Raw genomic sequence first — 16,679 nt, 5'->3', positions numbered from 1 at the left:
ATAGTTGAGAGATCAGACACGCTGACAGCTTTTACAAAAAGGCAGTGACAGTCATGAACCTTTTACATGGCTTTCTAATTTTGTCACACAATAGAGTCACACTGAACCCAGTCATTGGGATTATCAGAATTAAAAAATCCAGAGAATAGAAGGTATTTCTAATTTATACAACTCTAACAATACCCCTTCAAAATTCCGATCACATGCACACTTAATCATGATTAAGACAGACAAAAGACAAACAGTTTAAGACATATACTATGAGTGGAAATTAAATATAGAGAGGGCAAACAGAATTGCAAAAATTGAGAGTTTAAGCCACAAAGTGGAAAATTATTTATCCCAAATTCCTTTTGAGTTTTGCAATGATAATACATTATTATCTGTAGAGTGATAATCATCTTTTGATTTAAAGTTCCATCAGATGAACTTAGATGTTTTCTTGCATTCATTTCTTCTTTTAAGTGTTTTTGGTTTTTCTGTCTTTTTCTCACATCGGGGTGGGAAGAGAAAGAGAGAGATAAGTGATGTCTATTTGCACGTTCTGGACCGTTCATACATTCCCTGCTGCTCTTCGCACTTAAAGTATTTTAATACTCTGAAGCTTAACAAATCAGAGGGCTGTTGCCAGGCAGAATGTCCACACCTTGAAAAATTCTCAGTTCTGCTTAGTCTTGAATTCTCCCTCTTACTGCTTCCAAAAAACAACTTTTTATTTAATAGCTCAAATAATATGCAACGTTTATTTTTCAAGTTACAGAATTTTCCTGGTATTTTAGTTTTAGTGGTCTAATATTAATTTCAGTTTATAATCCCACAAAACGAAAAAATATGCGAACTCTTGCAAACCAGACTGCTGTCATTGTTTGCCAATGCTGAAGGCAGAGAGTAATGTAGGTGGTTCATGGATGTAGCCTGCTTTGTCCTGGAGTTTTGTGAGTAATGTGGGAGATGCACCCAACCAGGCAAGTGGACAGTATTCCATCACAGTCCTGACTAGTGCCTTGTGGATGATGGATAGCAACAGAGAGACAGGAGGTGAGTTCCTACCACAGAATTCCTGGCATCATACCTGCTCTTGCATCCACAGTATTTAAATGTCTGGTCCAGTTCATTTCTGTTCAATGGTAACCCCAGGATATTAACGTGGGGGATTCAATGATGATAATCCCATTGAATGTCCAGGGACAATACCAAGATTCTCTCTTGCTGGAGATGGCTATTGTCTGGCACTTGTTTGGTGCAAATGTACTTGCTCTTATAAGCCCAAACCTGGATATTGTCCAGGTATTGATACACATAGATACAGATTTCGGTACCTGAGGAGTTACGAATGGTGCTGAACATTATGCAACCATCTGGTTTTGTTTCAGACCCGCTGTCTCTCTGATGCTGTCTATCATCCACAAGGCACTAGTCAGGACTGTGATGGAACACTTTCCAGCATCCACAGGTTTTTGACTCTTTTTTAGAGTGGGAAATGTTTAGTTCAGTTATAGCTTGACTTAGTTTACCACGTGTAATAATGCATACATGCAACTAGGCTGTCATACTTTTCCACACCCACAAATTGATGGGTATGAATAAATTTAGGAGATTAGCAATGGGATTTCTGAGTACAGCCAAGGGGAATTTGGCAGTGTATATTATAATCTTGTGATTGAATTTTTATATGCTCTTTGTCAATGAGAATCCCTGCTATTGGATGGATTCAGTTTGTTAGCCTGAATCTGATTTAAGTGAAATTAGAACAGCTTATATATAACATTCTTAGGAACTTAGAAAACAAGAAGAGATTTGTGGTCCGTATGTCTAGACCCAAAATTCAAAACAGTGTCAGACATTACTCTATCACTTAATTCCTTATCTACTAAATTTTAACCTAGATCATACTGATTTGATGACAGTACATAATTCTCTAGGCAGTCTGTGTGTATATATTATATAATTTTGTGTAAGATATAGATTGACTACATTCTACCAAAAACACTAATAATTTTTTTTTTAATGTTAATAAAGCTGTCGGTATTGTAAAAAGAAACAAAAAGATTTCCCAGGAATGAAAGGCTTAACATATGAGGAACATTTGAGGACTCTGGTTCTACTGTCGATGGATTTTAGAAGGATGAGGGGGCATCTAATTGAAACTTACAGAATACTGAATGGCTTGGACAGAGTGGACATTGGGAAGATGTTCCCTTTGGCAGGAGAGACAAGGACCTGAGCACATAGCCTTAGAGTAAAGGGAAGATCCTTTAGACCAGAGATGAGGAGAAACTTCTTCAGCCAGAGTGTGGTGAATCTATGGAATTCATTGCCACAGAAGGCTGTGGAGGCCAGGTCACTGAGTATATTTAGGACAGAGGTAGATAGGTTCTTGATTGTCAAGGAGATCAAGGGTTACAGGGAGAAAGCAGGAGAATGGGGTTGAGAAACTTATTAACCATGATCGAATGGAGGAGCAGACTCAATGAGCCGATTGGCCTAATTTCTGGTCCTACGTCTTATAGTCCATTGGTCTATCAGCAAACACCCCCACTTCTGACCTTCCGATGGAAGGAAGGTTATTGATGAAGCAGTTGAAGATGGTTCTGCCAAGGGCACTACCATGAGGAAGTCCAGATGCCACTCTTGGTCACATGTTGCCTTGGTGTGAAGGGCAGTCATTCTCACCTCACCTTCAGCTCCTTTGTCCATGTTTCAATCAAGTCTGTAATGAGACCTGGAGTTGAGTGGTCCTGACAGAACCCAAACTGAGCATCAGTGAGAAGTTCAGTTCTTTGCTTCATAGCACTGTTGACAATACCTTCCATCACTTGGTTAATCATGGAGAGTAGACTGAGAGAGAGGCATTACAATCAGTCCCCAGGGTGAAGGTCCCTAATTCATTATAATCTAGGCCGGAGGGAGAAAGCTCCCACTTTTTATTTAACCATCCTCCCTCTGATTGGTGCAACAAGATTATGTTAAAACAAAGGGTCTCTATCCTCGTGGATATCTTTCCTAATTCGTATGAATTTACGGTTTAAAAGGAGCCGATTTAACCTGATTGTAATGAATTTAAAAAAGAGTAAACTATCAAAACATGAGAGAATTAAAATCACCACATAGCCTCACACAGACTCGAAATGAGAGGTGATTTTAAAAAATCAGTGCAAATGATATGAGTCGTTGGTTTGTCCTGACAGAGAAGATGGTGAAATATTGTTAAGCGCTGCCCAGCAGTTACTTTATGGTCTGCAAGCTGCATACACAGAAATAAGTTGTTTTCCTCTAATGTCCACTTCATAATTTGTAATGTGCTTTAAAGAAGGTGGTGCAAGAAGGCAGCTCATCACGACCTTTTCAAGGGCAACTAGGGACAGCAATAAATGGGTGGCACAGTGGCTCAGTGATTAGAACTGCTGCCTCACAGCATCAGGGACCTGGGTTCAATTCCACCTGGGACCATGGTCTGTGTGGAATTTGTGCATTCTCCCCGTGTCTGTATGGGTTTCCTCTGGGTGCTCTGGTTTATCTCCCACAGTCCAAAAATGTACAGGTTAGATAGATTGGCCATGCTAAATTGTCCCTAGTGTCCTAAGATATGCAGGCTCAGTGGGTTAGCCGTGGGAAATGCAGGGTTACTGGGATAAGGTGGGTCTGAAAGTGACACTTTGAGAGGCAGTATGAGCTGAATGGCCTGCATCCCACACTCTAGGGATTCTATGATAAATGTTTGTCCAGCCAGTGACACCCACAAGTGAAGAAGTGTCAGTCAATCCCTGACAAGTGATTAATTATTAAACTATTATCACCAACATGACAGCAACTACTTGCTGTGGACAAGAAATTCTCCTCATTCTTCCAGTGAACCCTTTGCCATTAGCTTATTGTAATCAAGGAGTGTGGCTATTTGTAAATGGGTACAGATGCATGGTGGGACCATGCTTCTGAATCAAAAGTCTCTTCAGAGAGACAGCAGAAGTGTAACGGGGCAAGAGATAGTAGGAATTGCAGATGCTGGAGAATCTGAGATAACAAGGTGTAGAGCTGGATGAACACAGCAGGCCAAGCAGCAACAGAGGAGCAGGAAAGCTGACATTTCAGACCTAGACCCTTCTTCAGAAAAACGGGACAAGTATCTTTTCTGTCAATCAACCAACTAGTGTTTGACTTAAGAAAGGCGCTATAGACCCACTGTGACAAAACAAAACAAAATAAAACTTTAAAGGAAACTTCAATTGAAAAGTAACTCCCAGGGTTGATAATGCAAGTCAGTAGTTCTCAGGTTGTGCGCAGATTGTGTAAGGCTTCCCAAGGAGAACTGAGCATGAACATACAACAAAAGAGAAGCAGGCAAATAGGCAAGTAGTCTCCTTCTGTGCTGTGGATGGTTTCATTTGATAGATTCCGTTTATAATTTGAAACAGTCACTGTTGTGGTTCAGTTTTAAAATGGAAGAAGTTTCTTTCAAGTTGGAATGAATCAAATTCTGTTAGTTTCCACTTGACATCCTACTATGGATGGGAAAGAGTTAAAGAGTACTGACTATTAAACAGGAAGTTAGCTGAGGACTGGCATAAGGAAGTAAAGCTGCAACACTTTTTGCAGCCTGATTTATCCACATAACGAGCTGTGGATCCAAAGAGAGAACTGAGGCAAAGATGCTAATAGTGGGTGAGAGAAAATTAAAAATATACCGTGTTATAATCTGTCTAATAGTTTTGTTGTCATTTTATGTCTGTGTGCTCCTAATCCCCTGGACCTTTCTGATGCTTTAGTCCCTTCACTATTTGAATCTCTATCTGCTCTGCTGCCCACAGTGAATTTCTTAGAATCATAGAGTTATACAGTCCAGAAATAGACCCTTTGGTCCAACCAGTCCATGCCGACCATAATCTATAACTAAACTAGTCCCACCTGCCAGCTCTCAGCTTTATTCCTCCAAACATTTCTTATTCATATACTTGTCTAAATGTCTTTTAAAAGTTGTAACTATGCCCACATCCACCAATTCCTCTAGAAGCTCATTCCACACACAAAACACTCTGTGTAAAAAAAATTGCCCCCTATGCCTTTTTTAAAATCTTTCTCCTTGCACCTGAAAAATATGTCCGCTAGTCTTGAAATCCCCACCTGAGGGAAAAGACTCCTACAATTCACCTTATCTGTACCCCTCATGATTTTATAAACCTCTATAAGGTCACCCCTCAACCTCCTACGTTCCAGTGGAAAAGAGTCCCAGCCTATCCAGCCTCTCCCCATAATTTAAACCTTCCATTCCTGTCAACACCCTAGCAAATCTTTTCTTAACTCTCCCCAGTGTAATAATATCCTTCCTGTAGAAGGGCAACCAGAACTGGACACAGTATTCCAGAAGAGACTTCACCAACATCCTGTATAGCCTTAACATGACGTCCCAACTGCTATACTCAAAGGTCTGATCAATGAAGGCAAGCATGCCAAATGCGTTCTTAATGCCCTGTCTACATGTGATTTTTTTATCAAAGAATTATGTGCCTCAACCCCTAGGTCTCTCTGTTCTATGACACTACCCACGGCCCTACTTTTAATTGGAAAAGTCCTGGCCGTGTTTGTTTTACCAAAATGCAATATCTCGCATTTATCTGAATTTCATTAACTCAAACCTAGCCATTCTTTCATATCTAACTGTTTGTTAAATATCTTGAGAGGTTCATCAACTATCTCTCAGCTTTCACCAAATTGAGCACTTCGATGTTTGATACAATTCCAAGTGGCTTGGAGTCATACAGGCGTGTCTCAAAACTTCTTGCACTTAAATCCTGAGTGAAATAATGTTTTATTCAAATTGCTATGTATCTGCACATTCAATCTAAATAACAAGTCCCTCAGTCCTCAGGCAAACAATCAATCCTCATTCAGTCATAATAATTGCACTCAAATTTAACCAGGATTTATCCATTTCAGAGTCTAAATGTTTTTTCCTGTGCAACAAAATGATCCCATAGCCTGCTCTCAGTGTACATTGTAGGTAGCCTTGTTGCATAAGATAGAACTGATGAACTTAACTGACAACAGAGGAAAAGCAACACCCATGAAGGTATAAAGGACTGGGACGCATTAAGCAGTGTTTTACAAGGTCTCTAGTGTCTTAATCAGTTCCTGAGATGTTGATCTTTGTGTTTACTGCATGTAACTAAAGTTGTCATTTGCACTTATTCTTAAGGGGATCCTGATGTCTTGCAAAAAAGAGAATTGTGTATCTTAGATGTCACTCAACTAGTTATTAAGTAACATGGAATAAACTTATCCATTGCTCAAGAAAATGCCGTACTTAACTGCCTAAGATGATGGGCATCTGTCCGCATGGTATCAGTAACTCAATTAATACCATTAAGAAAGGTTGATGGTAGTGATCTACCTGAGATATCCCAGATCTTATCTGACATTACAATTGTCTAGACCACAGATTGTGCCGGCTGCTTTACAAAGTTGCCATAGTCCCAGAGTACCACAGGGCTGCTCTCTCATTAGAGAGAGATCATTGGTGGTGAGTTTAATCTGAGGGTTACCAGGCCACACGCAAGAGGAAAGATAGAGAAGGCAGAATCTTCATGATAACCTCAGCCGGTGTGGGAATTGAACTCATGCTGTTGATCAACTAAGCTAACCAACCCACGGCTGCGTTATAACCACATTATTACCAGCAGGAGTGGCAAGAGTCAAATAGGGTCTCATCTGAGAACATACCTGAGTTTGCATTACACCTGAGGCTATCTAAAATACTGTCATAACACTGCGTTTGGTATAACTTTGTTCTGGTCTGAAACCATATTTCTAAAATGCCAGCACTCCGTTGGAAGATTTGGTCAGCTTTGAAACCTGGTCTAGAATCCCTCTTAATGTCAGAGAAATGTTCCTACTCTCCTCTCTCCTCATGACCATCTGAGCAGCAATGCTCAGAATCCTCTTGTTACTAATCTCAACGTGACTCGCTGATGCCAGGGTAGCTAGAATGAAGTGACTACACTTCACACTATGTCAATACATCAGTAATGCTGTGCAACACAGTCAATAAACAACAGTGTGACTGAGAGCAATAGTAGAAGCTTATATTCCCACTGATTGTAGATATTGCCTGACTGCAACACCACTTGTTTTGTTTGGAAGAAACCTCCAGGTATTTCTCAGCAGAACAAAGATATTTGAATATTTGGAGGTTGGTGGGAGGGCCCTGGAAGCAGAAGGACAGAATCACCAGTCCTTTGAATATTTAATTTGGGGCAAGGATTAAAAAGAGTCCAAGGATATTATTAAGCTGGAAAGGGTTCAGAAGAGATTTACCAGGATGTTACCGGAAGTGGAAGGTTTGAGTTATAAGGAGAGGCTGGACAGGCTGGGACTTCTTTCCAATGGAGTGTAGCAGGTTGAGGGGTGATCTTATAGAATCATGAGGGGCATAGATAAGGTGAATGGCAGGTGTCATCTCCCTAGGGTGGGGGATTTTGAAACAAGGTGGCATAGTTTTTAAGGTGCGAGGAGAAAGATTTAAAAAGACATGAGAGGCTTTTGTTTTTACACAGAGAGTGGTTTGTGTAGGAAATGAACTTCCAGAGGAAATGGTGATGTGAGTACAGTTACAATCTGTAAAAGATATTTGGATAAGTACCTGAATAAGAAATGTTTGGAGCAATATGGACCTAGCACAGGCAGGTGGGACTAGTTTAGTTTGGATGATGGTGGGAATGGACTGGTTGGACCGAAGGTTCTGTTTCCGAGCTGTATGACTCTACGGTCCAACAATCTCCTTGACTTTGCAATCTAGATTTAACACGCCAAAATGAAGCAGTGTGACTTCAGGGGCTTAAAGTCCATCTCACTCTGAGTTCCATACTCTCGATGTACTGGGTAGCGCCACTACAAAGTGAAAATGAGTGAACGTGCAGTCATAATGCGCCGTTGGTTTCTTTCGCAGTATCAATCGAACAGTTCCCCTGGAATTTGTAAATAATTTATGATTGAAGCTGTCATTCAGCAATGTTTAGGCATGAATGATACATTATGCAAGATACTTTCCACGCATTTGGGATCATTGACCTCTCCTGCAAGTGGATTTCACACTTGCTATGAAATAGATTGTGCCCGTGCATGTTGAATGTTTATGGACAAGTAGTGAGACTTGAAAGCACATGCTTTCATATCTGAGCTTATTTCAAAGCCACCTCAGAACCACCTTCTCTTTGTAAGACAGAGGAGAATACACCCCATCAGCTCAAGGCTCGCACCACAAGCCAAGGAGCATAATTATTTAAAATTGAACAATTAAATAATTGGCAATTAATTCAACCAGATATTTGTAAATGTAAACTTGGTTATGCTTTTTGTATTGTTAAGGCAAGAAAGATTAAAACCATAACAATGTTTCTTCTGAGTTACAGCATTAGCAGAGTTAATCCTTAAAAGTGGTAAAATGGTACCATTGAGATAGAAGTCACTGACTGCAAAAAAAAAGACAGCTTCTTACATCTCAATTTTCTGAATATACATTTGTCTTTAAACCCTGTGATTTTCTCAATACTATGTTAACAGCTATTTACAAGTTACCAATTATGAAGGATGCTTATCAGCCATCTAGAGACTATAATCTTTTAACTTTTAAACTATCATCCTTGTTTTCAGGATCCCTTGTGGCCTTGTCCTCTTCAACTCTGCAACCCTTTCCAATCCTCCAAGATTACAGGCAAACTGCGGCAGATTTTCCTCATTTACACTTGGGTGTCAAGTAGCTTCCATGAGGGCTATCCATGAAATCAGAATGGAGTGTGTCATGTACTCGCAACACCCAATTTTCAGAGATAGTAGGAACTGCAGATGCTGGAGAATCTGAGATAACAAGGTGTAGAGCTGGATGAACACAGCAGGACAAGCGGCATCAGAGGAGCAGGAAAGCTGACGTTTCAGGCCTAGACGCTTCGTTAGAAAATTTCTGAAGAAGGGTCTAGGTCCAAAACGTCAGCCTTCCTGCTCCTCTGATGCCGCTTGGCCTGCTGTGTTCATCCAGCTCTACACCTTGTTATCTCAGTACATGCAATTTTCAATTCAGTTACATCAAAGGATGTACGCAATAATGGCAGCATGCTTGGCAGATTGCTATCATATGAGAGGAATGTGCTGTTATCATTGCTAAGAAGAAGCTGGATAATTATATACTGAGCGGATGAGTTGTAGCTTTACTCTTTCGAGTATTTTTACAAATGTTCTCAAATTCATTTTATGTTTGCAGACTACTTCACAACAGGATCATCTGCAAATGGAGCAGCTAAGAATGAAGATGAAATAGGTATTGAATTATTGTTCTGTTTAACTTCTGGAAATACATTCTCTCACGCCTGATTCTGATAATCCCCATGACTGGGTTCAGTGTGACACCACTGTGTGACAATATTAGACAGCCATGTAAAATGTTCATGACTGTTGGTATCTGATCTCTTGACTACATTTGTCATTATTAGATTTACTCTCAAAGTTAGAACCCTTACAGTGTGGAAGCAGGCCATTTGGCCCATTGAGTCCATACTGACCCTCTGATGAAGGGCATCCCAGCCAGACCCAACCCCCTACCACATCCCTGCATTCCCCATGGCTAATCTACATCCCTGGACGCTATGGGCAATTTAGCACGGCCAACCTGCACAGCTTTGGACTGTGGGAGGAAACCAGAGCACCTGGAGGAGCTCACACAGACAATCACCCGAGGCTGGAATCAAACCCAGGTCCCTGGTGCTGTAAGGCAGCAGTGCTAACCACTGAGCCATCATGCCACCCCTTTTTCAAAGGGCATTCCAACCTGAACAACACCCCTACCTACTCTGTAACCTAGTCCAGAATGAAGAACGTGATTCATTGGGGAAGTTAGGGTTAATGCCGCTTAGATACTGGTCCAGGTGGTGGACCTGCCAATTGGCTACAGACGATGAGTCTCTCTGCTCTGTCAAAGATACACCTTCAGCTTGAATGTCTCATTCTGGTGAAGTGGTTCAATCCAAAATTTGGCCCCTTTTCCTTTCCCAGGCACTGATCAATTGGCTGTGAAGTTGCTGCATTTGGTGTCCATTTCCTTTTGAAGCATTTCTTTTTATTCTGCAATGTAACAATGTAGGTGTGCTGGTGGTGTAATAGTAATGTAATTAGACTAGTCATCCTTGATGACAGTTTTTTTGGAGATGTGTGTTCAAATCCCACCATGCCTGAAGGGGAAATTAATTCAATAAAAAAATCTGTAATTTTAAAAAAAGCTAGTCTAACAGTGACCATGTGACCACTGTCAATTTTTGTAAAAATCCATCTGATTTACTTATCTCCTTTCAGGAACAAAATCAGTTGCCCTTAGCATTTCTGGCCTGCATTTGACTCCAGCCCCACAGCAATATGTTTGACTTTTGACTGCCCTTTGAATACTTACGGGTGACACCCACAGCAAATGAATAAAGAATAAAGAGAAAGCTGTTGTTAAAGTTATCCCTTCAGGCCGTGAGCGTTGGAAGATACTGGTCGAGGTGGTGGGCCTGCCAATTGGCTACAGATGATGGTAACTCTGCCCTGGCCCTTTTTTCTCAAGAACCAGTGAGGCTTTGTCCCGATCAGTGAGAGGTAACCCTTCATGCAAAGGACAGGGAGTGTCTTCCTACAGCACAAGTCTCACCTCCAGTGGGCCCCTGCTTTGGGCACTGGGAGATTAAGAAGGAAGGAACATATCTACCAGGCAGCTGGCCATGTACACAGGCCCCTTACCCCAGCCCTCTTGCTGCAGGTAAAAATACCAGCAACAGTAGGTTCAGTTCCTTTAGGTGGCCCCTACTGAAGTAACTCCACAAGAGGCTGGTATTCCATCACCAAGTCACCCTTTATTTACATGTGCATAGTATCTGACACTGACCCAGCTAGCTCAGAGCCAGCTTTCAGCGTGAACAGAACCTCTGACACTCCTGTTTATATCTGTCAGCCAGGGCTCCCTGATTCGGGCTATTAACCTGGTCCGATCAGGGAACTCATACTCTATGAGGTCCACCTGGCTGACTTCGTTCCAATCACTACATCCCTTCCCTTCTAAGTCCTGGGAAGTAACCCTGTTCTTTGTCCTGTAGCCTTTTCTGGGCCATTTTTGTACCAGGTCTGGTTGCTCCGATTCTGCCTCGGATACTGGCAGCATGTACTTGACCATGGCGTGCTTCTTGTGTCCAAAGCATCTCGGCCGAAATTCATCCTCTTCATCAGACGGTAATGACAGTGAAGCTGTGACATCTGCTTTTTCCATCTCATCCGCAGAGGTTTCTTTGAAGCTAGGCAGAGGGGGGAGTCCTATGGGTTCTGACAGCTTTGCTGGATATTCTGAGGGGTCGGGAATGCTTTGATCCTGCCCCGTTTGTGATGAGATTACCTCTCCTACCTGAACTTTGTACGTCGCAGGACCTGACCTAGTGTCGACCATGCTTCCCACCTATGTAGGGCCTGTCCTGTGGTTTCAGTACCAAATTTCATCACCTGAGGTAAAACTGTCTCTCTCACTTAGAGGAGTCCTGTGTCTGGTATTGACGTTCCTAATGCTGTTTCACCCTTCCCCCCAGGTCCAGGAACAGTCAGGTAAACCTGATGCAGAATCTTCTCCCCATTAGCAAATTTGCTGGAGCTATCTCTGTAGTTGCCTGAGAGGTGGTCCTATAATCAAACGGGAACCGGGACAGTTTGGTATCAAGAGAAGCAATTGGCTGTTTCTTAAAGACATCAAAGTTTGGACTGCTCTTTCCATTGGACAATGGTTAGGATGGAGCTGTCCTTACTTGCCAAATGTCATTTGGCTTCAGGAAATACTCAAATTCTCTGCTGGTAAATGATGGCCTGTTGTCTGTGACCATCACCTCCATGAGTCCCAGTATTGTGATCTCTGCTCATAGCTTCTCAATTGTCATCCCTGAGTTTGTCGAACAAACTTTATGCATGCCAACCACTTTGAGTGGACATCCACAATGACCAGGAATGTGGAGAGCATGAAAGGACCAGCACAGTCAATGTGTAACTGAGTCCAGAGTTTAGCCGACCATTCCTATGAATGTGGGGGAGATGCTGGTGATAACTTTTGTCCTTGTTGGCACTCTGGGCACTGTCCCACTAATGCAGCTATGTTGGCATCTAATCCTGGCCACCAGACATAATTTCTTGCCAATATCTTCACTTTGGAAACCATTTGTATAATTGCTATAAAGCTGGGAACTTGCCTGCCAATTGATGCTGTGTCCCAAAAAAGGCAACTTGAAAATCTGTGAGAGTGATATTGAGAGAGAAATATTGACTGGCTGAATGGAGAGAATTCCCCTGCTCTTCAAACAGTGCCATAAGAATTTTTATGCCTCTTTTAGAGTCCATACAGGACATGAGTTTCATGTTTCATCTGAAAAATGGCACCTCCAACAATGCATCCCTGCTGTGGATGTCAACCTGTGTCCAAGCTTCTGGAGTGGGATTTGTAGCCACGACCTTATGCTTCAGAGTCTTGACACTTCACAAAAAGTCTTACTGCTATCTTGTAGCTTTAATATTGCAGAAATATATTTTTGATATGCTCCTTTCATATAGACTGCGAAAGGGGAGGTGATGGCCTAGTGGTATTATTGCTGGACTTTTAATCCAGAGGCCTAGATAATGTTCTGGGGACCTGGGTTTGAATCCCACCGTGGCATATGGTGGAATTTGAATTCAATAAAATATCTGGAATTAAGAATCTAATGATGACTGTGAATCCATTGTCAATTGTTGGGAAAAATCCATCTGGTTCACTCATGTCTTTTAGGGAACGAAGTTGCCATTCTTACCTGGTCTGATCTACATGTGACTCCAGATCCACAGCAATGTGGTTGACTCTTAACTGTCCTCTGGGCAATTAGGGATGGGCAATAAATGTTGCCTACCCAGCGACGCCCTTATCCCATGAATGAATAAAAAAATGTTAACTGCAGCCCAAAGGTAGGGGGCAAGTGGTTCAGTGGTTAGCACTGCTGCCTCTGGGTGCTAGGGACCTGAGTTCGATTCCACCCTCGGGCGACTGTCTGTGTGGGGTTTGCACGTTCTCCCCGTGTCTGCGCGGGTTTCCTCTGGGTACTCCAGTTTCCTCCCACTGTCCAAAGATGTGCAGGTTATTAAGTGCTAAATTGTCCATAGTGTTTGTGGATGTGTGGATTAGGTCGATAAACCATGGTAGATGTGGAGTTATGGGGATAAGATACAAGTCTGGGTTTCGGTGGGACACTCTTCAGAAGGTTTATGTAGACTCAGTGGGCTGAATGACCACCTTCTGCACTGTAGCGATTGTATGAATTTCCCCTGCAATGCATGATTTCCATAGAAAAACTGCTATTAATGTACAAGAACAGTCACACATTACTTTTTGTGGGAGCTTGCTGTGCACAACTTGGTTTCCAACATTTCCAAATGTGATTATGTTTTGAAAATATTTTGCTGATGCGAAGCACTCTGGGACATCCTGAAGTTGTTGAAGGTGCTACATGAATGCAGGATTTTCCTATCCAATGTGAATCTATCAGGTTACATTATTGCTGCAAGAATAAAGCAGCCACCCCTCCTGCCCTCTGTTACACCAATAATTATCAGTTATATTCTATCTTCTCTTTTCCAGAAATCAAGTATGCCTTACTGGGTGCTGGAATAGGAATATTTCTCGTTGTCTCATTTGTCCTAATTAAGATTTACATGATCAAAAAACACATTTATGAAAATGAGTTAACAGGTAAGATGCAGTAACAAGGCACATCATTCCTAGGTGCCTTACCTTCTAATATTAGCTTGAGTGAAGCTCCTCCAGCACAAATATGTCAGCTTTAAGTAAGAGATACTGTTGCCTACAACAATTTGGGCAAATGTATTCTTTCACCTTACATTGCTTAAATTTCATTATTTTCTCTCAATTCGCGTTCTTAAAGCTTCATTAATGAAATAAGCTTCTCTTCTGACGACTGCTTCATAGTTAGAATCTCCAAATCGGTGCATGATCAGATGTGTAATGAATTCCAGCTTCTTGCTCAAGCCACTTTTTCTACATCCTGACTCCCACTCAATTTATTTTTCCACTGGATGTCTCAGTGATGTCAGGAACACACAAACTGAAAACAAGGAGGGACGCCTTAGAAACCTGGGAGATGTCTGTCTGTCCTGCTCCATTTCAAGAAACCTTACCTGGTTAGGTTTCTTCAGACCCTCCATTCAAGAGAAAGTCAATCTCTGTTTCCCCACTCAGGCCTTGGAGGCCCCTGTGTTGCCAATGATCTGTATTTTTAATAAAGAATCCCAGTGGCTTCGGATGTCCTTGATCAGTGTTTTGGTCAGGTTGGCATGGGACATCTGAAACCAACACACAATGCTAGAGAAACTCAGCAGATCTAGCAGCATCTGCAGAGAGAGAAACAGAATTAACCTTCCCAGTCTGATTTGACTCTTGAACAAAAACAGAAGTTGCTGGAAAAGGTCAGCAGGTCTGGCAGCATCTGTGAAGAAAAAATCAGAGTTAACTTTTCGGGTCCGGTGACCCTTCCTCAGAACCCGGCTCCGAAACGTTAACTCTGATTTTTTTCTTCACAAATGCTGCCAGACCTGCTGAGCTTTTCCAGCAACTTCAGCTCTTGTTCCTGATTTATAGCATCTGCAGTTCTTTTGGTTCTGATTTGATTCTTCTTCATTGGGCAAGTCCCTTTGCTTCATTGTATCTGTCTCTTGTCCAGATCCTGCAAGACAAGAAGAGGGCTGAAGGAAAGTCAGAGGGGAGACTAGGTTAAAATTTCCCTTTAAGGGTTCAACGTACAGACTATAATCCAGCAGCAAATACAAAGTAGACAGCACCAAATTTTTGTCATCACAGGCAGTTTTGCCCATTGCTGGAATCTGAGTAAGGTTTAGGTAAGGGCTTTAGTATAGACACGGTCATCACTGGCAGAAATTATGAAACGATTAAAACTTTTATGAATCTATAGTAAGGCTGATCAGTAGGACACTAATAAACAATGCTCTCATTGTTTCGGTATCAACTTCTAACTCCGCTTATTTGTATCATTAGTTAGCAATGGCTCACTCTAATTCTGGAGGACATTGCATATTATCTCATTCTAAAAATGTCCTGCTGAATAATCAGATACTTCAGTGTTACCTCTGTGCCTCTGAGGAGTCCAGTCATCAGCAAAGTGTGTCAAGTGCTGCAGTATGGATGTTTTAAATCACCTTTCCAAAACAAAGCTATGAGTAAGAAGCTCTTTTAACCCACTAGCAAATCGCTGTATATAAATCAATCATGCATTGTATTCAAAACAAAAAATGCTGGAAATCACAGCGGATCAGGCAGCATCCGTGGAGAGAGAACAAGTTAATGTTTCAAGTCCAGATGCATTGTATTCAGCTGACTTAATTTACTGAAAATGCTAAACTTGGAAAAGCAGCTTCTGAACATTCTGCTACTTCTCAATGGTAATGCAGCAAAATGCCAAGACTTGCTAGTGCCCTACAATGCCTCAATGCAACCAGACGTGACTATTATAGTGACTGAGCTCTGATTACCTCTGATAGTATGTCTCACAAGTAGCTAGCGGTGAGTTACCTGACACTTACCAAACCTCAGGTTCCTGCTGGCATTTACAAATCATTCAAAGCTTGTTCTTGTGGTTTGTGGTTTAGCTGAGGATTCTAGGCTAGAATTGAATCTTTGTCTGACCCTGCCGTATCCACTATTCAGAGATGGATACAAATCCCTGTGCCCATGCAAACTAAAGAAGAGGTACTTAAATGTTCAACCCATTAGAATTACATATTTAGCCACGTACCAGCTTATGTAGTGTGTGCATACCTTCTTTATTGCAGGTGCCACTCTTATTTGAAGAATTCATGTCACCCCCTTAATGAGACACAAAGGCTAAGGGATACTTTTGAATGATATAATGTGAAAGATTTCAATTTGGGTGGAGATTGCTATCCCATTCAGTATCACCAACTTGAACTGATGTTCAAACTCCGATGGAGTCTGTGCATAGAAACCCCAAATTCAGTTCCAAGTAAAACTGCACAATCCAGCCTCTGAAGTGAAACATTGCAGACTGACAGTGCTCCAATTTGCAAGATGCATTCTCAGATCGCATCAAAAGGCAGGCCATCAGAATACCTCCCTCTATACATCAGCTTTCATTCTTTAGTGAGCGTTACGAAGAAACCACTTTTCCGCAATGACAGTACACTAATCATACATAAACATATAAGGTGATCTGTCTCTGCAACTTGTCTCTGTTCCATCATGTTGTGCTATGGAGCTGAGAAGTTCATAACTGAAGGTGACAGTTTCTCCTGCAATTGGTTTTAATCTTAAATGTTCCAAATAAGGAAATTCAAAGAGAAGGGAGCATCTCCCTGCAAAAGGTGTGTTAATGACATTTCTCTAATTTAGGAAGCAAAATAAAAGTCTCTCACTTAACAAAGGGATAATGCTCGGCAGCAATAGAGGAGCAGGAAAGTTGATGTTTCGGGTCGGGACCCTTCTTCAGAAATGATTTCTGAAGAAGGGTCCCGTACTGAAATGTTAACTTTCCTGCTCCTGTGATGCTGCCTGACCTGCTGTGCTCCTCCAGCTCCACACTGTGTTATCTCTGACTCCAGCAACGGCAGTTCTTACT

At 41.7% G+C, this 16,679-nt stretch overlaps 1 protein-coding gene across 2 annotated transcripts in view; it reads left to right on the top strand.

Moving 5' to 3' along the window:
* Positions 1-16,679, top strand: part of LOC109925211 (transmembrane protein 273-like) — a 65,786-nt gene that overhangs the window by 31,741 nt on the left and 17,366 nt on the right. Inside the window, exons 1-3 of one of the 2 annotated variants that reach the window (XM_048616281.1) lie at positions 4,544-4,659; positions 9,248-9,304; positions 13,652-13,762. In XM_048616281.1, the coding sequence (XP_048472238.1) occupies positions 4,647-4,659; positions 9,248-9,304; positions 13,652-13,762 (181 nt within the window). In that variant the 5' untranslated portion in view covers positions 4,544-4,646. Of the gene's footprint in view, positions 1-4,543; positions 4,660-9,247; positions 9,305-13,651; positions 13,763-16,679 lie in introns of those variants that run through there. The other variant, XM_048616280.1, reaches the window with a different exon arrangement.

The sequence above is a fragment of the Rhincodon typus genome, chromosome 34, assembly GCF_021869965.1.
Source record: "Rhincodon typus isolate 14 chromosome 34, sRhiTyp1.1, whole genome shotgun sequence".
Lineage (NCBI taxonomy): Eukaryota > Metazoa > Chordata > Chondrichthyes > Orectolobiformes > Rhincodontidae > Rhincodon > Rhincodon typus.
This window is presented reverse-complemented; position numbering and strand designations above follow the sequence as displayed.